The sequence below is a fragment of the Globicephala melas genome, chromosome 17 (assembly GCF_963455315.2).
Source record: "Globicephala melas chromosome 17, mGloMel1.2, whole genome shotgun sequence".
Taxonomy (NCBI): Eukaryota; Metazoa; Chordata; class Mammalia; order Artiodactyla; family Delphinidae; genus Globicephala; species Globicephala melas.
This window is the reverse complement of record NC_083330.1, coordinates 47,012,616-47,035,742: the sequence shown is the minus strand read 5'-3', so window position 1 is coordinate 47,035,742 and position 23,127 is coordinate 47,012,616. Positions and strand designations below refer to the sequence as shown.

The 23,127-nt window shown below is 35.8% G+C and overlaps 1 protein-coding gene across 49 annotated transcripts in view; it reads right to left on the bottom strand.

Moving 5' to 3' along the window:
• The window catches only part of RIMS2 (regulating synaptic membrane exocytosis 2), a 572,826-nt gene that overhangs the window by 254,073 nt on the left and 295,626 nt on the right, over positions 1 to 23,127 (bottom strand). For 28 of the 49 annotated variants that reach the window (XM_060287502.2, XM_060287509.2, XM_060287505.2 and 25 more), the window contains 5 exons: positions 8,526 to 8,734; positions 6,920 to 7,039; positions 4,475 to 4,574; positions 3,426 to 3,549; positions 1,816 to 1,862 (listed from right to left, as the gene is read on the bottom strand). In XM_060287502.2, the coding sequence (XP_060143485.1) occupies positions 1,816 to 1,862; positions 3,426 to 3,549; positions 4,475 to 4,574; positions 6,920 to 7,039; positions 8,526 to 8,734 (600 nt within the window). Of the gene's footprint in view, positions 1 to 1,815; positions 1,863 to 3,425; positions 3,550 to 4,474; positions 4,575 to 6,919; positions 7,040 to 8,525; positions 8,735 to 8,855; positions 8,924 to 23,127 lie in introns of all 49 variants that reach the window. The other 21 variants (XM_060287512.2, XM_060287514.2, XM_060287517.2 and 18 more) reach the window with 1 other exon arrangement.

The window sequence follows — 23,127 nt, the reverse complement described above, 5'->3', positions numbered from 1 at the left end:
ATGTAAACTTAGGAGTCATATGGCAATTAAAACCATATGAAGAGAAAAATCTACTGAGGAACTAAAAACAGAAGGTTAAGAATTGGGCCTTGGAGAAAGCTATTCTTCAACTTTTAAAGCATAAATAATTGAATCTAAATTGAAAAAGGACCCCTGTCCTTACAGGAAAAATTTTGGAAATGTAGCCTAGAGGCTTTTCAAATAGCTATAGTAAGATAAAGGATTCCACACTGCTCACACAATATCTGAGTGATATAATGTAAGTGAATGAAAATTTTACCTACTTCATAGATTGCTGTGAAAACTAAGTGGGATAGTGTAGGTACAACATCTAGCACAGTTCCAGGCGCTTATGATGATGATATTATTATACATAATAATTATTATCATTATGTTAGTACTTATAGTTTTATGTGATCATGATATTATTTTGGATAAAATGATTTAGCAACTAGCCAAAAGTACTAAATCAAATAGGTCATACAATCATATTTTAAAGTTTAGAGCTATGCCATTCTAAAAGGATTTCACCTCTCTGGTAAAGATTTTTTTTAAATGTATACTCATAATTGTAATACAATGTAAAAAAAAATAACATCTATTTTAACAGTACATTCTCAATTGTTGTGTGTATAGACAATCCAACCACTTCTCACCACCTTCACTGCACCCACCATGGTCTAAATTACCATAATCTCACCAAATACTGAAATAGTCGTCTCACTGGTCTCTCTGCTTTCGCTCCATTTAATCTATTTTCAACATAGTAGCCTGATTTTAAAACGTAAGTTTCTCCTCAAAAACATCCTATGTAGCTCTTGATTTCCCTTAGAGTAAAAGTCAAAGTCTTTACAGTGCCTTATAAAACCTATGCAGTTTGGCTTCCCATTACTTCCCTGTCCTCCTTCCTGCCATTCTTCCCCTTGCTCACTCTTGCAGCCACAACAGCCTTTTTGCTTTTTCTTAAATGCAACGTAGGCTTTCCTGCCTTAGAGACATTGAACCTCTGGTCCCTGTTCCTGGAGAGCTTTTCCCTCAGACTGCCACTCTTTCAAATCTTGCTCCAATCCTTCCTTCTCAATGTCTATCCTGATCAATGTATTTCAAAGTGTGACCCTCCTCTTTCTTCTTTCACAACATGACTTACTCTCAATCAACCAACAAACTTAATTCATCAGAAAAAATTTGCTTAGTATCTGAAATAGTACTCAAACACAAGTAATAAAAAGTGCCTAAATACTTAATGTTATTTTAACTTATATTTAACTTATATTGCTCCATTACCACTCTGTTAAATCAGAACTATTACCCCATTTTCTCAAAATATAAATTAGAATATATGTAATTATTCACTAGATTGTCCCAAGCATTCCCTTCATTTACTGAGGATTAGTTTACAAAGTAGTAAATTTTAAAATTAGGTGAAATTTGGGGAGGGAGTGAAATATTGGGGAGTGATGATATGTTCATTATTTTTTATTATGATAACGGACTCACATGTATATCAAAGCTTACCTAACTGTGCACTTTAAATACATTCAGTTTATAGTAGTATATCTTGATAAGGCTATCTAAAAATACATAGTAGTTAAGACAGTGTGGTTTAAAAAAAAATCTTAAAATATTATAGACTTTTATACTTTTTTCCACAATAACATGAAATAATACTAAATTTTCCATCTTTATATGACTGCATACTTGATAACAACACTATTATATTTCTTACTTTGTATTAATAGATTAAAGACTTCATTTGACCCCTGATAATGAACGACTTTATTAATAACATTTTCTTCTAAAATAAATGAAACTTACTGGACTCCAGTTGTGCGTGTGTGCTATCAGGTATTCTAGGTATATCTCTGAAATGACAGAAAAAGAAGAAAACAAGAAATTGTTTCAACAAATAGTAGCAACTGCTATTTTGATCATTATCAAACTATATTATAATAGGACAATGTAAAATGGACAAAATTGTGTATTGTAGCGGCACTATATAAATAAGGAAAAAAATAAGTCATAGTACTTTTTGCTAATAAAAGTGTTCTGGGCTAACCCTACTACTTAAAAGGAATTAAAACTCATAAGCATTTAGAGCAGATTTGTAAAAATATATACTTTATTTCCTATGTGCTTCACTACACAATTATCCATTCTAAAAAATTTCTATATTCAACAGGGTAAGTTTTATAGATATATTTTAATTATATTCTACTCTTTTACCTGCTGTTGTTCAAATCAGAACATTGAAATTCAAATAAAATATCACCAAAAGTTAAAATATTCAGATTGTCACTGAAATTTTTTAAACATAATAATTCTACTGAGAAAAATGCAAACATGTTTCTTATTGGACTTAACATAATTACCTTGTAACTGTATTTACACCAAAAGTATGTACATTTTTGTTTGAGATTTGCCAGGAGGGGCATATATTAATGGTTAAGCTCATTCAGAAAACTGCATCAAAAATATTTAAGACATTAAACAAAAATATGATTAGAGCATCCTTTAACACTAAGAAATATATTTGATTAATACCCTAAGCTGATACAGTACAGTTTTACCACATTACAAAAGTATGAAAAGACAAAATAAAAAATAGATATAATTTCATGTGACAGATTCATTACTTTTGAAAGGAACATACTACAAAGGATTATATTTATCTGCAACTTAAAAAGTCAAAGAGTAATTGACATTTGCTTTTTTTTTTTTTTTTTTTTTGCGGTATGCGGGCCTCTCACTGTTGTGGCCTCTCCCGTTGAGGAGCACAGGCTCCAGACGCGCAGGCTCAGCGGCCATGGCCATGGCTCACGGGCCCAGCCGCTCCGCGGCATGTGGGATCTTCCCGGACTGGGGCACGAACCCGTGTCCCCTGCATTGGCAGGCGGACTCTCAACCACTGCGCCACCAGGGAAGCCCGACATTTGCTTATTTTTTATGTTACCTTAAAGATGTTGTTTTTCCTTAAACAGTTGCCACCATCTAGGAATAGAATGTCCTTAAGCCCTCTCTTTTTTATATGAAATCTCCATTTTGGAAAAAATATATAAAATTCATAGACTATAGTTGATTCTCATATTTACAATGTAGAGAACCATAGCTTATGAAACTTCTTTTGAAAGTAATTGTTACTACAGTCCCCTTCCACTAATTCTTTTATCCATTTCCTGAGCTACTAAGATAATAAAAATAATACACCTAAATATCCCTTCTTCTTCTGTAATTAACTGTATATTCTAGCATGATCAGATAAAAAGATGTCATGATTTTTGGTGAGGTATTTTTAGTAAAGGAGAAAAAAGCATTGTCCTCAAAATAATTTAGTTTTATAAAGCAATCAGACATTATTGGATTGCACATTACAAATTATTTAATAGTAGTCAACTTTATACATGTATGAAGTATTCAAACCAACTCACCCAATAGGCCTTGAAACAACAAGCTCCACTTGTGGCTCAGGTTTGGATTCCAGGATGATGTTATATACTTCTTCAAATGTGGCTCCTTGCAATAGTCTTCCATTCCATTCTAATACTTCATCACCTACAGTGTGTGTCAGTAATGATAATCTTAGAAAAACTAATCCCATAAAATGCACTCAAAACAAAAGCCGTCTCAAACTGCAATTAATTTTGTAGAACAAAATTCCTTTACGGAATAAGAAACATACTGAGAACAGCTCCAGTGGCATAAAATTTGATGACCAGGATGATTAGTGTATTTCACACAAAAGGACAAGGAAGGGTCAGAGGAAAAGATTACATAAAAGTTGTATCTGTGATTTCTATAATTTTCTCAATGATGTCTTGTCCCTGAATAGTTGTTAGTTGTGTTTCTTGCAAGGGGAAGCAAGTTGGGAACAACCTATGCCTCCAACTTGGTGACATCACTCTTGTCTCTGTGATTTCTCAATAGAAATTCCAATTCTAGAAACTATTAAGATAAGTTGCCTCTTTGAAAATTTTATAACTCTTTATTCTAGGATTCTCAATATACATGCAGCTGAGCACCTTGTCTAGACTCCTTTGCAAAAAGCTTAATACTATGCATCTTACTGAATCCTCTCCAAGGCACTCAAGGATCTCTTCAATAGTATCCATTATCAAAGAGATAAGGAGTGACACATTTCAGGAAATATGTATTTATCCATGAAGTTTGTTTCCTAAATTACATTGGAAGTTCTTCAAAAGAAATAGGAAGGCTTATGGGAAACAAATTAGGTTAATCTAATCCTAGATACAGACTAGGAATATCCATCAGCAAAAAAATAAGATCAGTAAATATAAAAATATTTTTATCTAATGTGACTCAAGAACTAGTAGTTACAAATTTCCATTAATGAATAAAGATTAATATAAGTTAAATGAACTTTTTATTATCGGTGAAGTCACTTCTAAATGAGGATAACTTTTTCATAACTACTCAAGTTTAACAGTTTAAATGTAAATAATCAAATATTGAAACCTACCTGGTCTAAGATGTCCTACAGTATCAGCTAAACTTCCTTTTTTAACTTTGGTAATAAATGCACAGAGCCGACCTGATTCAGTCATCTTTCCTCCTACAACCTGTTTAAAAGAAGAAAATGTTAAAACAAGCATATTGTTCGATGAACACAGCTGAAGATTCAAGTAAAAAATAACTAGACAATTTGCAGGTTTTGAAACTATAGTTTAATATGCTAAAAATAATCTTTAAATAATATAGTGTTACTAATAGGAACTGAGTACATGTCCCAAGTGTGGACTCTACATATTCCAAATGTTTAACAATTTAATCAATTATTTGTTGAAAATTATTCATACCTTAGAAACAACTTAACAATTTATAATTTTTGCCTTTATTACAGAATTCTTACTTTTGTCATTTCTAAAAACTTATTACAGTACTATATAATTATATTAACATTTCTAGTTATAGATGTCAAATGTCATAATATATATTTTGTTACTTTTACTATATTATCATATCTTCTAAAATTTTTATTAGTTGGTAAGATTTGGGCATATTGATAACGTGCATGATGATCATGATGATGCATTTTTCCTGACAAAGTTACAAAATATACTTAATCTCATCAGAATTAATGTAAACTTTAGATCATCTGCATCCCAATTTTTCTGCTTTTACATTTCTATTAATACATATCTTTCAGAAAAAGAAAAAACAAAGGTTAGCAATAATGCTGTGAAGTCATATGTGTAGCTATAAGACTGGCCTCTTAAAAATTAATGCTCTGATTCTCATTAACTGCCATTCAATCAATATATCAACTTTAAGCAAATAATAGTAACCAACTTCATTGACTAGAATAGTTTTCTTCCTCTTCTAAATTGACTGAACAATACAGAATTCAAAAATCATTGATTTATCTTATTCCGTACTTAGTCCCCAGGTGCAGTGAATTACACTCAGGTGCAGTTCAGTCAATATTAACTCATTATTCCTATGTTTGGTTCTGAAAATTATATATATAGATATTATGGGCTGAAATCCCTGTGTTAATTTTGTTTCGTTTTGTTTTGTTTTTGTTTTTTTGCGGTACGCGGGCCTCTCACTGTTGTGGCCTCTCCCGTTGAGGAGCACAGGCTCCGGACGCGCAGGCCCAGCGGCCATGGCTCATAGGCACAGCCTCTCCGCGGCATGTGGGATCCTCCCAGACCGGGGCACGAACCCGTGTCCCCTGCATCAGCAGGTGGACTCCCAACCACTGCGCCACCAGTGAAGCCCCCTGTGTTAATATTTTTAAAGTTTCTTGGCTTGATAAACTTTAATAATAATAATTATACTGATTATATTATTATTGAAATCTGAGAGTGCTAGGCACTGTACTAAATGTTTGAATACTGCTTTATTTAGTCTTATTAGATAATAATTCAGTAAGTATTATTATCTCCATTGTACAGATGAGGAGTCTGAGGCTGAGAGGTTTAGCTGCCTAATGTCATGTAGCTAGTAATGCTATAACTAGAAATCAAGCCAAAACTTTGCAACCTCTATACTACACTGCTCTAACAGTATACTGGGCAGATCTGGATTTAATTCTCACCTTCATCACCATCCTTAAGACCATGGGCAAGTTATGACACCTCTCTAAGCTTATTTCTTATCTGTTGTGAGTGTTAATAAAATGATAGATATAAAGTGCTCAGATGAGTGCCAACTTCATGGCAACCAGCCAATAAGTGATGCTCAATTTTATTTACAACCAAAGTTTTCAAATATATCTCACTTACTGGAATCTACACAACTACTTCTGTAGCAATGGCTTAACTCTAAAACATTTACTCTCTTCGCATTTCAGTTTTTAATTCACCTTATAGATGCACAAAAAATAAACAGAGCTTTCTTTGGTGTACTTACCAAATAATTATCTGGTATTTTACAGTAAAATATAAATCAATATTTATATTAAATCTCCTAACATATTTTTGAGTTTCCAGACTTCAAACAGTATTCTCTCTCTCTCTCACACACACACAAATACACACAAACGCACACACATTTTGCTACTCTAATACAAAATTACATTCCTATGTAATATGTAATACATATATGTATTTCCCAAGTTTGTACATTTAATAATTGAACGAAGCTATCATTTTAAAAGAATATAAGCACATATATAGACTTAAAGGACAAACTATAGGTAAAATAAGTTTGAAGAACTCAAGTATGTAACTCAAGTTCTATTTTCCAAAATTATATAAATAAGTATTATTGTAGAATAATGGCAACTTCTTAAATAATACTTGGAAAATGAAAAGGTTTTGGATAATGAGTGCAAATATTTAGGAATTCTTGAAAATAGAAAAAAACCCCACTAAATTGGTATAGTGTTATTATATCTTTTGCTTTTCTGATTAATCTGTAAATGAGTATAGAGCAACATCTCATATATTTCATCACATACCTTCAAGCCAAGCATTGTTCCTGAATCTCGAGGTACACTTCCATCTTTTAAACGCTTATTTAATAAAATGCGACCAATTAAACGATCTCCGTCTTTAGATGGCTGCCACGTCACAGGGTGCTGACATATTGCATCAATAAACACAAAATTAATGTTATTTTATGATAAATGACCCCTTAGTGTGCAATCTCTCTAAACTTCCAACTTCCAAAATGTTATGATTACACAAACCAGTTTTTATTCAAAACATTGATCAAAAGGGTTTACTAGATTATGTTTATAACCTCATTTTAATAACCTCAAGTTTTTTCAAAATCCAGTTACTGCAAATTCTAACAGTGCTCTGACACAATACTGAAGTTCTATAGTTCTACAAAATCTGAGAAAGCTTGAAAACACATGCAAACTCTAATTATCTACACACTGAAGATTAAAAATTCACAAGCAGAAAAGAGACTGCAATTCTATGCAATCAAACTCATTTAAAAATGAGCATTTAATCTTCAAACACTTTTGGAAGACTTTGAAAGACTTTATTACAGTAAAAGTTAAAAGGTCACACTATATTAAAACATGAATTTGAACCTCTGATGAGGGCTTTCTTGAAGTAGGTTTCTAGATTAAAATTATTAAAAATACACAAGCTCCAGTAACTTTCCAAATGAACGTTCATGGGAGAAACAGGCCTAATTCAAAGGTGATGATAGATTATATTTCTCACTTTTTGGAGGGTCCTTGATTCTTTCAGGTCTCTGATCTATTTAGCAAATTAATTTTATTTGCTAATTCAATGGTATCCATTGTTAAACAACTTTGAAAATATTAGTAGTTTATCTCAGGGCAGAACCAAGCCTTTTATAAATCATGATACCATTCCATTATAAATCATATATCAAATAACAAAGTAAATGATTTGTGTAATCACAGTTTCACAGTTATCTGAAAGTAACATGCACATCTTCATGCAAAATTTAGCAGGCAAAAGACAAGTTCCAGTAAATCACATCTATATGGTAAAAAGATTTCAAAAGTCTCACTATAGTAAAAGCAAAATAATAAATACCAAAGCAGATGGCAATGGTTCTAATACTAATTAATACTACACTAAAATGCTATGACAATATAACAAAAGAGCAAAATGACAGTGAAAGGGAAAAAAGAAAAACAACTTTTTCTGTGCAAACAGACCCAATCATCTCCCTTTTGCCTGGGATTCAAACTGTTGATAATTTAATTTTCATCCCAAGGAAAATATATGCAAGCAATCAAATAAGCCAATCCAAAAAAATTCTTTATATTTGTGGTATATAATAACATTACAAAGTTCTTTCATGCGACCATAAACAAAACATTCCTTTGTTCCTAATTTTTATTTTCAATTACTTATTTTTGGTATGCCGTCAAAAAACAAAAACAGCAAAGCAAGCAAGAAGTATTTTGGTTGGTTAGTTTGTTTTGGTTTTGTTTTTCTTTTCTGCACCTTAAGAAATGCTACATTGACCCTTGAAATGCCCTGTCCTTTTATTATGTTCTGTTTGAATGAGTGACAGAGAGCAAACGAAGACCAAATGAGCAGGTTAAAAGGCAGGCTCCACAATCTCAGTACCTTATCACTATGGCTATGCTCCTCGTTAAGGGTTGTGCTACTACACGTATCTACCCCAGAGTCCTTAATCTGAGGCTCAGACCATTCCAAATCCTCTTCCAAAGAGTGGCCACCAAAGTACATCATTTTCTTTTGTCTCTCAGACCTGGTGTTAGAGTCCGACAAAACTGCCTGCTCACTAGTTTTTCTTTTTCCCTTTTGACTGTCCCCTACAGGTGTGGGATAAAAAAAAAAAAAAAAATACAAAAAAGAAAACATGCAAAGGTGTAAATCAAAAAGGAAAAGTGAAATGATAACGGAAATTAAAAAGTAAGGCTCCACATGTCTCACCAAAGACATTAGGGATGCCTCACTGCTATGCCAAGACGTATGGTCCAACCAGTTGTAATCCATGTCTCCTGTGAGAGTCAGACAGACAAAAGAGGGAAGTAAAGGAGACGGCAAAAGAAAGGACAGAGAAAGACATAATAAACATTTTAAACTGTGTGATCCTCTCCGGTTTTAAGAACTTTGTCTGTAGCACTCACTATATTTACCAAGAGAAAGCTAAGATTTCAAATGACTAAAATTTATAGAATACAGAATATATAGTTTATGTACTCTAGACAGACCCTACAGGACAAAAGTGCTGCAAGAAGAGAAAAGGCTAATAATAAACAGGAATAGAAACAAAAAAAATTATATATTCTGAAAAAGAAAAAGACTTTCAGCTAGGTCTGTTACTCGTGCTATTTTTTTCATGCTGGCATATAGACATGAGTTTTTTCTCCAAAGATTAAGGAACATTTAAAAAATTAAACAGTGGTTTGCTAATAAACACTACAATTAAAAGTGAAGTACTTAAAGGTTGTTTCTAGAAGGTAGTATGATATTCCTTATAATGCTGAAACCGCCTAAAAATTTTGAGTGATTAAAAAAAAAGAATTGGTTACACAAAAGATTATATGAAAAGGACAAAACAGGTTCACTCAATTTCTATTAGTAGAAATAAACTTTCCTTAAATATCTTGAATTACTTAATATTACTTTGAAACAATTTTTCAAGGTTTTTTTCAGAAATTGCATTCTCCTAAAAAATAAATTTTCTTTAAAAATAATTTTTTCAGACAATTTATGTAATTGGCAACTAAGAATGAATATCCATTTCCCAAACTTATGTGCTCCTTATTTGCCTTACCTTTGAAAAAGAATTTTTTCATCTATATGTGCACATGTCTTTTTAAGCTCTATTCATACTTTCATTTATTTAAAAATATTTAGTAAACACCTTCCATTTGCTATGCATTGTGCTAAGTCTAGCATAAGGGGTAATGAGACATGCAGCAGAATGGAGATAAATGCAATATACAAATCATCAGTGTCATACAGGGGAGTACAAAACACTGAAAGAGTACAATAACATCTAATTTAGATTTGGAGGTCAGTAAACACCTCTAAGAAAAGTGATGTTTAAGATGAGAACTGAAATATGTGACTTAAAGGACAGGTAAAGATAAAGGCAGATGAAAAGCATAGGAAAGAGCATTCCAGGAAGAAGTAACAAGATGGTACTGTAAAAAGACTGATGGAACACCAGTGTGTCTGAACCAAAAAGACTGAGGGAGAATATGGTGCTAAATGAGACTGGGGAGGCAACATAGACCAGTTTAGAGAGGGCTTCTTATACCATCTTAAACATTATGAATTTCATTCACTGAAGGATTTTAAGCAAGATACATGAACTGATTTACATTTTTTAAAGATGAATCTAAATACTAAAGAGAGGTTGGGTTGGAAGACACCATGAGTTAAAAGACAGTTGCGGGACTTCCCTGGTGGTGCAGTGGTTAAGAATCCACCTGCGAATGCAGGGGACATGGGTTCAAGCCCTGGTCTGGGAAGATCCCACGTGTCGCGAGGCAACTAAGCCCATGCGCCACAACTACTGAGACCACGCACCTAGAGCCCGTGCTCCGCGACAAGAGAAGCCACCGCAATGAGAAGCCCACGCACCGCAATGAAGAGTAGCCCCCGCTTGCTGCAACTAGAGAAAGCCCACAAACAGCAACAAAGACCCAATGCAGCCAAAAATAAATAAGTAGATCTATTTTTAAAAAAAAGTTGCAATAACTCATGCAACAGGTGATTATGGCTTGAACATAGGTGATGGTAATAGACATGGTAAGAAAGGGAACTGAGAGATGTTTTGGAGGTAGAAATAAGAGTGTTAAGAAGGACAAACAAAGAGTAAGGTAAGATATGAAGAGGACCCAGATTGAATTCTAACAGAGTTTGAGATGAGAGAGAGAGACTGAGAGCATGTAGAGATAGAAAAGAAGAAAGGAGGGAGAAAGATGGAGGTCTCCAGACCAAAGAGAAAGAGAATTTCTTAAACAGGAGGGGAAATCAACTACAGAATGATTTCTACACATCACCTAAGATAAGGAACTGAAAATTATGCATTTGATTTGGCAACATTAATATCAGGAAGGATGTTAGAAAAAGCACTCTGGGTAGAATGATGAAATTAAAATCAGACTGAAGTAACTGAAGAGTCAAAGGAAAATGAGGAAGTAGGAAAATTCTGTGTAGATGAATGGTTCACAAAATCCCTAAAATAGCATAATCAATAGCACCTGGGAACTTGTTAGAAATGCAGATTCTTGGGTACCACCTAGACTTAATCAGGAATTCTGTAGGTGATGCCTAGAAATTTGGTTTAACAAGCCCACCAGGTGATTGATCTCACTGTTTGAGAAGAACAGGAGACAACTCTTTTTTTTTTTTAACTTTATTGAGATATAATTCACATACCATAAAACTCACCCATTTAAAGTGTACAATTCAATAGTTTTTAGTATATTCACAAAAGTTTATTTGTGTAGGATGATGAAGCTGTGCTATTAACATATGCAAAGTTCAATTTGTAGGGAAAAAAAATACATTCTTCAACCTGTTAACTAGAGAAGTGCTTCCCAATCCTTTTCACTGCACAAATGACAATTAAGATTTTATGGCTACCCAAAACCCTGAGCATATCTGTATTTCAGAAAACCTGTAACTCTTTCGAAATACACCACTGTTCCACAACAAAGTATTGATAAATCTCTGAATTGGATTAAATATAATATGGAGACTATAAATAAAAATTTTTGGCTGGTTTATGTGAAGATGTGAGACTTCAGCTTGCAATCTCTCTTCTCCCGTATGCCTACAAACTACCAAAATTGCGGAAATGTAGTTTTTCCCTCTGTACATAAATAAGAAGTCAGCTGTCTGACCATTTGAAGCTAAAGCAAAAATATCAAACAAACAAAAAAAGTCACATAAGGTAAGCCCTCAGTAAACATTTCTTACATGAGTAAATATTAGTGTTACTGTAAGAATTAAATAAGGTAATCAGAACATATACAATACATATAGAAAATATATAGAAAGTAGTCCTGAACTATTAGGACTGCTAATATTTAGATAATAATACTTATCACTTAGTATTCTTATTTTACATAGCTTCAAAGGGCAGAACTAAGATGTTTTTCCTTTAGTAGCAGTCAAGAATGTACTGCTGAACTTTCCAGTTCTAGAACAAGAAATGGAAGACAAAAAGAACAAAATGGAAATTTTAGAACTTTTTGAAAAATGACTGAAATTTTAAAAGCAAATGGATGGGTTCAAGAACAGAATGGAAAGGACAGAGGAACAACAATGTACTTGAAAATAGAGCAGAAATAACCCAATCTGAAAAACAGAGACAATAGATAAATAATAAAATAAACAGAGCCTCAGGGACTTTGGTGATTATAATATATAATTAAAATAATAGAAGATTCATGTCATTGTAGTTCCAGGAGAGGAGAAAGATGGGGTCAGAAAAAGTATTTGAAGAAATAATGACTGAAAATTTCCCAGATTTGCAAAACATGTAAGCCTACTGATTCAAGAAACTACATAAGCCCCCAAACAAGAATTACACAAAGAAGTCTGTGCCAAGACACATCATAATCAACCTAAAAACTAAAGACAAACTGTTTTGAAAGAGGCAAGAAAGAAACAACAACTGATCTAAAGGGGAAAGACAATTCCAATGACAGTGATAAAATTTCTCATCAGAAACCTTGGAGGCCAGAAAGAAATGGCACAATATTTTTCAATTGCTGAAATAAAAGAAATGTCAACCCTGAATTGAAACAGAAAAAGAAGGAACCTGAAAATATCAAGAAGGAATAAAGAACATGGTAAGTAAAAATATGGGTGAATACAATAGGCTTTCCTCCTCCTCTTCAGTTTTCTAAATTATGTTGATGTTTGAAGCAAAAAGTATACATTGTCTGATATGCCTTTCAACATACATAGAAGAAATATTTAAGATAATTACCTTATAAACAGGGAAAGATAAAAGAACTTAAAGTATGTAAATTTCTACATCTGTCTAACTAGTAAAATATCAACACCAGCAGGATGTGATAAGTTATACATATGTATACACAGTACTTAGAGCAACCACTAGAAAAAAATCTTTGCAAAGAAATACACTCAAAAACACTACAGATGAATCAAAATGCAATTGTTTTAAAAAAGTTCAAATAACCTATAGAAAGGCAAGAAAAAGAAAGCAAAAATAAAAAACGGAACAGAAAACAAAAAAGAAAATGGCAAACAAGAAAAATGCAGACCAACTCCCTCATAAATACAGACACATAAATCCTTAACAGAATATTAGCAAATATAATTCAGCAATATATAAAAAGAATTATACACTCTGACCAAATGGGGTTTATTGCTAGAATGCAAGGCTGGTTGAATATTAAAAATCAATGTAGGGCTTCCCTGGTGGTGCAGTGGTTGAGAGTCCGCCTGCCAATGCAGCGGACACGGGTTCGTGCCCCGATCCGGGAAGATCCCACATGCCGCAGAGCGGCTGGGCCCGTGAGCCATGGCCGCTGAGCCTGCGCATTCGGAGCCTGTGCTCCGCAATGGGAGAGGCCACAACAGTGAGAGGCCCGCATACCGCAAAAAAAAAAAAAAAAAAAAATCAATGTAAGCTATCACATTCACAAGTTACAAAAGAGAAAATATCATGATCCTATTCATTGATGCAGAAAAAATTCATGATTTAAAATAAAAACTACAACTCATAGAAAGCAAGGAATGAGGAGAACTTGCTCAAATAAATAAAGGACATCAACCAAAAACCTAGTTAAGATCATACTTAAGACAAAAGGCAAAATGCTTTATGTGATGAGAATTCTCACGAAAAAGGATATCTTTATTTGTAACAGCCAAAAAGTGGAAACAAACAAAATGTCCTTTAATAGGCAAATGGCTAAACAAACTGTGTTATATCCATACCATGGAATAATACTCACTAATAAAAAGGAAAAAACTATTGATACGTACAACATAGATGCACCTCAAGGGTAATATGCTGAATGAAAAAGAAAATAACAAAATATCACATACCACATGATTTCATTTATATAGTATAAATAATAAAATTATAGAAATAGAGAATAAATTAGTGGTTAGCAGAGGTTAGGGACAGGGTGGGGAGGGACGAAGGTGTTACTAAATATAAAGTGGCAGCATAAGGAAGATCTCTGTGATGGTATAGCTCTGTACCTTTGTAACAGTGGTACTTATATGAATCCATATATGTGATGTCACAAACCTAAACAAACACATTGTTCCAATGTCAATTTCCTGGTTTTGATATTGTTCTATAGTTAAACAAGATATAACCATTGGGGGAAACTAGGTAAAGGGCACATGGGATCTCTATGTACTATCTTTGCAATTTCCTGCAAATTTATAATTATTCTGAAATTAAAAGTTAAAAATAATGTGTTGCTGCCTTCATAGGTATTGATAATCCCATCACTGGAAGTGTTCAAAGAAAAGCTGGAGTACCACTTGTTAGCATGATATAGTGAACAATCAGTGTAATAAAGTTACATTAAAAGATCACTAAATCCTACCGATCTCTGATATTCAGTGATTCTATTAGTTTGAATTAAACACATTTAAATATAAAACCTGGTTAAACATAATGAAAAGATTCACATCTTAGGCTAAGATTTTCTCCTTCACTTATCTCTACTGCAAAATATAAACTAACCCAATAGTACGTGTGTCTGTGTCATATTGTGTTTGATGCACAGAGGAAAAAAAGTTCAGATATTCTATTTATAATATTTTCCCTACAGTCATTAAATGAATGCAAGAATTTATAAACTGTTTTATGTCACAGTTTTTCATTTGTTTAGGTTAATAAATGTTTTCAATTAAATCACATAGTATACAAAGGTATTCTTCAACATCTTTATTTTTAACTTAATCATGTTTATAAAGTCACAGCATGTTGCAACAGAAAGAGTTTTATAGCTGAAGCCACAAAACCTATGTTAAAGTATTGGCTCCACTCCTTACTAATTTTATGACTTGGGCAAATCACATAATACATTAGGCCTCATTTACATAAAAAGAGATTAATCGTGATATCACAGATTGTTGAGAGGCTTAAGTAAGATAATGGTCATGAAAGTGTTTGGCAAATTATAGAGTCATGCCAATGTTGATGGTATCATGACCATCTTCATCATTATTAAAGTAAAATAATCATAATTTCATTCTAAATAGATAGGGAAAATTTATCTATGGCCCTTTTATTTTTCCTCTCATTTTTCTTCTTGGTATTTTACTTTCTTCCTCAGCTTATCAGGCTATTTGTGTTGGCATTTTCCAACAGGAAACACTGCTTCTGCAAAATGTTAATAGGCTTGAGTGATATAAAGGTCCTCTAGTCAAATAAGCTTAGAAAACTCTGGATTAAATGCAATTAAATAGATTTCTTGAGTGCAGAATTTTTCCTATAGTAATGACAATATGCTTCTGTACAAGAATTATGTAATCTACAGTTTCCACAAACTTATTTGGAACACTAACCTTTCCCATAGGACAAGTGTTCCAAGAACTATATTTTGATACATAATGCTGAAACCTTCCTGGAGGGTCATTTTCCCTAAGAAAGCCATTAAAACTGATCATAAGGCTTAAGTCCTTCAAGGAAAATATTCAGTATTAAGGGAGACTAATAGCCCAAGTTAAAAAAAAAAAAGTTATACATTGGGAATATTATCAAAGGCAATGGTTTTCAAACTATGTTCCATGGAGTTGCTTCAGAGACAACTATTGGGGTGAGTGTGGAGAACTGAGTCTAAAATGATGCCCATAATCCCCACCTCATAGTGTTTATGCCTTTGTAAAGGATCTGTGACTTGCTCCTAATCAAGGTGGTGGAATGGCATAGTGATGGAATCTCACTCTCATGATACTGTTAAAATATCCACCCTAGCTAGTGAACTTGCTCTAAGCCTCCTTTGCCTGCTTGATGAAGTAAGCAGCCCACGTGGCAAGGAAGAGCAGGCAGTCTTCAGGAACGATGGGCACCATCTAGGAACTTCAAGTTGCATCCAATCACAAAGATATGAATTCTGCCAACAATCTGATTGAACCTGAAATTAGATTCTTCCCCCATCAAGCCTCCAGAAACACAGCCCAGGCAACAACCTAATTGTAGCTTGAGATCCTAAACAGAATACTCAGTGAAGCCATGCTGAGACTCCTGAACAACAGAAATTGTAAGGTGGTAAAATGTGTTGTTTTAAGCCACTAAGTTTGTGGTAATGTGCTCTTAATGCATTGCCAGCTCTGAAAGCAGCAGATTTTAAAGATAGGGACCAAACCATAAAAGTCAGTAGATCTAAGGGGCCAGATACGCTTCAACCAACTCTCAAGTTCCAAAACAAAACCAAAGCTAGCTAAAATGCAATATTTGAAATAGGAAGGTAAATTATTCTCCATAATTAGCTTATTTTTTAAACATCTTGCTCCTTTGGTATTACCAATGTATTCTTCTTTAATAACAAGTGACTGATTAAATGATTGTATAGATTACACACATCAGAATTCATTTTAATGATTACACAGTGTGAAACTGTTTTAGGATCTGTGGGTGCAAAATAGGACCTCAAGAAACTTACATTCAAGAAAGGTAGACAGACAGGTAAAATATACGACAGCACAGCTTAGTGTAACATACCTTAATATATATCCATGCTATCCTATTTCATTACAGCTAAGTTGCTATCAATTAAAATATGCACAATTATTTTATATATCACTAGAAAGGAAAAAATGCTACCATTAAACGATGCCAAGCATTTGATGGCAAAAAGAATTTATATTTTCAAAATGTTATAATGTGAAAAAAATTTGCTTCTTAGTATGAAAAAACTATGGCATTTCATGAAAAATGTTGATTATTCAGAAAGGGGAGAGATTTTTTAAAACTTAAGAAATGCTTCGAGAGAGCAGGAAAATGGCGGAAGAGTAAGACGCGGAGATCACCTTCCTCCCCACAGATACACCAGAAATACATCTACACGTGGAACAACAACTACAGAACACCTACTGAAGGCTGGCAGAAGACCTCAGACCTCCCAAAAGGCAAGAAACTCCCCACGTACCTGGGTAGGGCAAAAGAAAAAAAAGAATAAACAGAGACAAAAGGATAGGGACGGCACCTGCACCAGTGGGAGGGAGCTGTGAAGGAGGAAAAGTTTCCACACACTAGGAAGCCCCTTCGCGGGCGGAGACTGCGGGAGGCGGAGGGGGGAGCTTCGAAGCCGCGGAGGAGAGCGCAGCAACAGGGGTGCGGAGGGCAAGGCGGGGAGATTCCCGCACAGAGGATCGGTGCCGACCGGCACTCACCAGCCCGAGAGGCTTGTCTGCTCACCCGCCGGGGTGGGCGGGGCTGCGAGCTGAGGCTCTGAGGCTCGGGTTTCGGTTTCGGACGGAGCGCAGGGAGAGGACTGGGGTTGGCGGCTTGAACATGGCCTGAAGGGGTTAGTGCACCACAGCTAGCCGGGAGGGAGTCCGGGGAAAAGTCTGCACCTGCCGAAGAGGCAAGAGACTTTTTCTTCCCTCTTTGTTTCCTGGTGCGTGAGGAGAGGGGTTTAAGAACGCTGCTTAAAGGAACTCCAGAGACGGGCGCGAGCCGCGGCTGAAAGCGCGGACCCCAGAGACGGGCGCGAGCCGCGGCTGAGGGCGCGGACGCCAGAGACGGGCGCAAGCCGCGGCTGGAGGCGCGGACCCCAGAGGCGGGCGGGAGACGTTGGGGCTGCTGCTCCCGCCACCAAGGGGCCTGTGTGCAAGCGCAGGTCGCTCTCCACGCCCCTCTTCCGCGGAGCCTGTGCAGCCCGCCACTACCGGGTTCCCGGGATCCGGGGACGACTTCCCCGGGAGAGCGCACGGCGGGCCTCGGGCTGGTGCAGGGTCACGCCGGACTTTGCCGCCGCAGGCCCGCCCCGCATTCCGTGCCCCTCCCTCCCCGCCGGCCTCAGTACGCCAGAACCCCCGAATCAGCGGCTCCTTTAACCCCGTCCTGTCTGAGCAAAAAACAGACGCCCTCCAGCGACCTACACGCAGAGGCAGGGCCAAATCCAAAGCTGAGCCCCTGTGAGCTGTGAGAACAAAGAAGAGAAAGGGAAATCTCTCCCAGCAGCCTCAGAAGCACCGGATTAAAGCTCCACAATCAACCTGATGTACCCTGCATCTGTGGAATACATGAATAGACAGCCAATCATCCCAAATTAAGGAGGTAGACTTTGGGAGCAAGATCTATGATTTTTTTCCCTATTCCTCTTTTTGTGAATGTGTATGTGTATGCTTCTGTGTGAGATCTTGTCTGTATAGTCTTGCTTCCACCATTTGTCCTAGGATTCTATCCGTCCATGGTTTTTTCTTAAAATTTTTTTTCTTAATAATCAATTTTAATTTTAAGAACGTTATTATACTTTACCTTCGTCCTTTCTTTCTTTCTTTCTTTCCTTCCTTCCTTCCCTCCTTTAGACAACGAATCATCCCAAATTGAGGAGGTGGTCTCTGACAGCAAGATTTATGATTTTTCCCCCTTTACCTCTTTTAGTGAGGGTGTATGTGTACGCTTCTGTGTAAGATTTTGTCTGTATAGCTTTGCTTCCAACATTTGTCCTAAGGTTCTATCCGTCCCTTTTTTTTTTTTCTAAATAAGAATTTTTTAATTCAATAACTTTATTATACTTTATTTTATTTTTACTGTATCTTCTTTCTGTTTTTCCTTCTTTCCCTCCTTCCTTCCTCCCTCCCTCCCTCCCTCCCTCCGTTCCTTCTTGCCTTCCTTCCTTCTTTGCTTCTTTCTTTCTTTCTTCCTTCCTTCCTTCCTTCCCTCCTTCCTTCTCTCCTTTCCTTCTTTCTTTCCTCATACTTCTACTAATTCCCTCTACTTTTTCTCCCTTTTATTCTGAGCCGTGTGGATGAAAGGCTCTTGGTGCTGCAGCCAGGAGTCAGGGCTCTGCCTCTGAGGTAGGAGAGCCAACTTCAGGACACTGGTCCACAAGAGACCTCCCAGCTCCACATAATATCAAACGGCGAAAATCTCCCAGAGACCTCCATCTTAACACCAGCACCCAGCTTCACTCAACGACCAGCAAGCCACAGTGCTGGACAACCTGTGCCAAACAACTAGCAAAATAGGAACACAACCCCACCCATTAGCAGAGAGGCTGCCTAAAATCATAATAAGGCCACAGACACCCCAAAACACACCACCAGACGTGAACCTGCCCACTAGAGAGACAAGATCCAGCCTCATCCACCACAACACAGGCACTAGTCCCCTCCACCAGGAAGCCTACACAACCCACTGAACCAACCTTAGCCACTGGAGACAGACATCAAAAACAGGAGGAACTACGAACCTGCAGCCTGCAAAAAGGAGACCCCAAACACAGTAAGATAAGCAAAATGAGAAAACAGAAAAACACACAGCAGATAAAGGAGCAAGATAAAAATGCACCAGACCTAACAAATGAAGAGGAAATAGGCAGTCTACCTGAAAAAGAATTCAGAATAATGATAGTAAGGTTGATCCGAAATCTTGGAGATAGAATGGACAACAGAATGGACAAAATGCAAGAATCAGTTAACAAGGACCTAGAAGAACTAAAGATGAAACAAGCAACGATGAACAACACAATAAATGAAATTAAAAATACTCTAGATGGGATCAATAGCAGAATAACTGAGGCAGAAGAACGGATAAGTGACCTGGAAGATAAAATAGTGGAAATAACTACTGCAGAGCAGAATAAAGAAAAAAGAATGAAAAGAACTGAGGACAGTCTCAGAGACCTCTGGGACAACATTAAACGCACCAACATTCGAATTATAGGGGTTCCAGAAGAAGAAGAGAAAAAGAAAGGGACTGAGAAAATATTTGAAGAGATTATAGTTGAAAACTTCCCTAATATGGGAAAGGAAATAGTTAATCAAGTCCAGGAAGCACAGAGATTCCCATACAGGATAAATCCAAGGAGAAACATGCCAAGACACATATTAATCAAACTGTCAAAAATTAAATACAAAGAAAACATATTAAAAGCAGCAAGGGAAAAACAACAAATAACACATAAGGGAATCCCCATAAGGTTAACAGCTGATCTCTCAGCAGAAACCCTACAAGCCAGAAGGGAGTGGCAGGACATGCTGAAAGTGATGAAGGAGAAAAACTTGCAGCCAAGACTACTCTACCCAGCAAGGATCTCATTCAGATTTGATGGAGAAATTAAAACCTTTACAGACAAGCAAAAGCTGAGAGAGTTCAGCCCCACCAAACCAGCTTTACAACAAATGCTAAAGGATCTTCTCTAGGCAAGAAACACAAGAGAAGGAAAAGACCTATAATAACGAACCCAAAACAATTTAGAAAATGGGAATAGGAACATACATATCGATAATTACCTTAAATGTAAATGGACTAAATGCTCCCACCAAAAGACACAGATTAGCTGAATGGATACAAAAACAAGACTCATATATATGCTGTCTACAAGAGACCCACTTCAGACCTAGAGACACATACAGACTGAAAGTAAGGGGATGGAAAAAGATATTCCATGCAAATGGAAACCAAAAGAAAGCTTGAGTAGCAATTCTCATATCAGACAAAATAGACTTTAAAATAAGGACTATAAGAAGAAACAAAGAAGGACACTACATAATGATCAAGGGATCGATCCAAGAAGAAGATATAACAATTGTAAATATTTATGCACCCAACATAGGAGCACCTCAATACATAAGGCAAATACTAACAGCCATAAAAGGGGAAATCGACAGTAACACATTCATAGTAGGGGACTTAAACACCCCACTTTCACCCATGGACAGATCATCCAAAATGAAAATAAATAAGGAAACACAAGCTTTAAATGATACATTAAACAAGATGGACTTAATTGATATTTATAGGACACTCCATCCAAAAACAACAGAATACACATTTTTCTCAAGTGCTCATGGAACATTCTCCAGGATAGATCATATCTTGGGTCACAAATCAAGCCTTGGTAAATTTAAGAAAATTGAAATTGTATCAAGTATCTTTTCTGACCACAACGCCATGAGACTAGATATCAATTACATGAAAGATCTGTAAAAAATACAAACACATGGAGGCTAAACAATACACTACTTAATAATGAAGTGATCACTGAAGAAATCAAAGAGGAAATCAAAAAATACCTAGAAACAAATGACAATGGAGACACAACGACCCAAAACCTGTGGGATGCAGCAAAAGCAGTTCTAAGGGGGAAGTTTATAGCAATACAAGCCCACCTTAAGAAGCAGGAAACATCTAGAATAAACAACCTAACCTTGCACCTCAAGCAATTAGAGAAAGAAGAACAAAAAAACCCCAAAGCTAGCAGAAGGAAAGAAATTATAAAAATCAGATCAGAAATAAATGAAAAAGAAATGAAGGAAACAATAGCAAAGATCAATAAAACTAAAAGCTGGTTCTTTGAGAAGATAAACAAAATAGATAAACCACTAGCCAGACTCATCAAGAAAAAAAGGGAGAAGACTCAAATCAATAGAATTAGAAATGAAAAAGGAGAGGTAACAACTGACACTGCAGAAATAAAAGAGATCATGAGAGATTACTACAAGCAACTCTATGCCAATAAAATGGAGAACCTGGAAGAAATGGACAAATTCTTAGAAATGCACAACCTGCCAAGACTGAATCAGGAAGAAATAGAAAATATGAACAGACCAATCACAAGCACTGAAATTGAAACTGTGATTAAAAATCTTCCAACAAAGAATAGCCCAGGACCAGATGGCTTCACAGGCGAATTCTATCAAACATTTAGAGGAGAGCTAACACCTATCCTTCTCAAACTCTTCCAAAATATAGCAGAGGGAGGAACACTCCCAAACTCCTTCTACGAGGCCACCATCACCTTGATACCAAAACCAGGCAAGGATGTCACAAAGAAAGAAAACTACAGACCAATATCACTGATGAACATAGATGCAAAAATCCTCAACAAAATACTAGCAAACAGAATCCAACAGAACATTAAAAGGATCATACACCATGATCAAGTGGGGTTTATTCCAGGAATGCAAGGATTCTTCAATATACACAAATCTATCAATGTGATAAACCATATTAACAAATTGAAGGAGAAAAACCATATGATCATCTCAATAGATGCAGAGAAAGCTTTTGACAAAATTCAACACCCATTTATGATAAAAACTCTCCAGAAAGTAGGCATAGAGGGAACTTTCCTCAACATAATAAAGGCCATATACGACAAGCCCACAGCAAACATCATCCTCAATGGTGAAAAACTGAAAGCATTTCCACTAAGATCAGGAACAAGACAAGGGTGCCCACTCTCACCACTCTTATTCAACATAGTTTTGGAAGTTTTAGCCACAGCAATCAGAGAAGAGAAGGAAATAAAAGGAATCCAAATCGGAAAAAAAGAAGTAAAGCTGTCACTGTTTGCAGATGACATGATCCTATACATAGAGAATCCTAAAGATGCTACCAGAAAACTACTAGAGCTAATCAATGAATTTGGTAAAGTGGCAGGATACAAAATTAATGCACAGAAATCTCTGGCATTCCTATATACTAATGATGAAAAATCTGAAAGTGAAATCAAGAAAACACTCCCATTTACCATTGCAACAAAAAGAATAAAATATCTAGGAATAAACCTACCTAAGGAGACAAAAGACCTGTATGCAGAAAATTATAAGACACTGATGAAAGAAATTAAAGATGATACAAATAGATGGAGACATATACCATGTTCTTGGATTGGAAGAATCAACATTGTGAAAATGACTCTACTACCCAAAGCAATCTATAGATTCAATGCAATCCCTATCAAACTACCACTGGCATTTTTCACAGAACTAGAACAAAAAATTTCGCAATTTGTATGGAAACACAAAAGACCCCGAATAGCCAAAGCAATCTTGAGAACAAAAAAAGGAACTGGAGGAATCAGGCTCCCTGACTTCAGACTATACTACAAAGCTACAGTTATCAAGACAGTATGGTACTGGCACAAAAACAGAAAGATAGATCAATGGAACAGGATAGAAAGCCCAGAGATAAACTCATGCACATATGGACACCTTATCTTTGATAAAGGTGGCAGGAATGTACAGTGGAGAAAGGACAGCCTCTTCAATAAGTGGTGCTGGGAAAACTGGA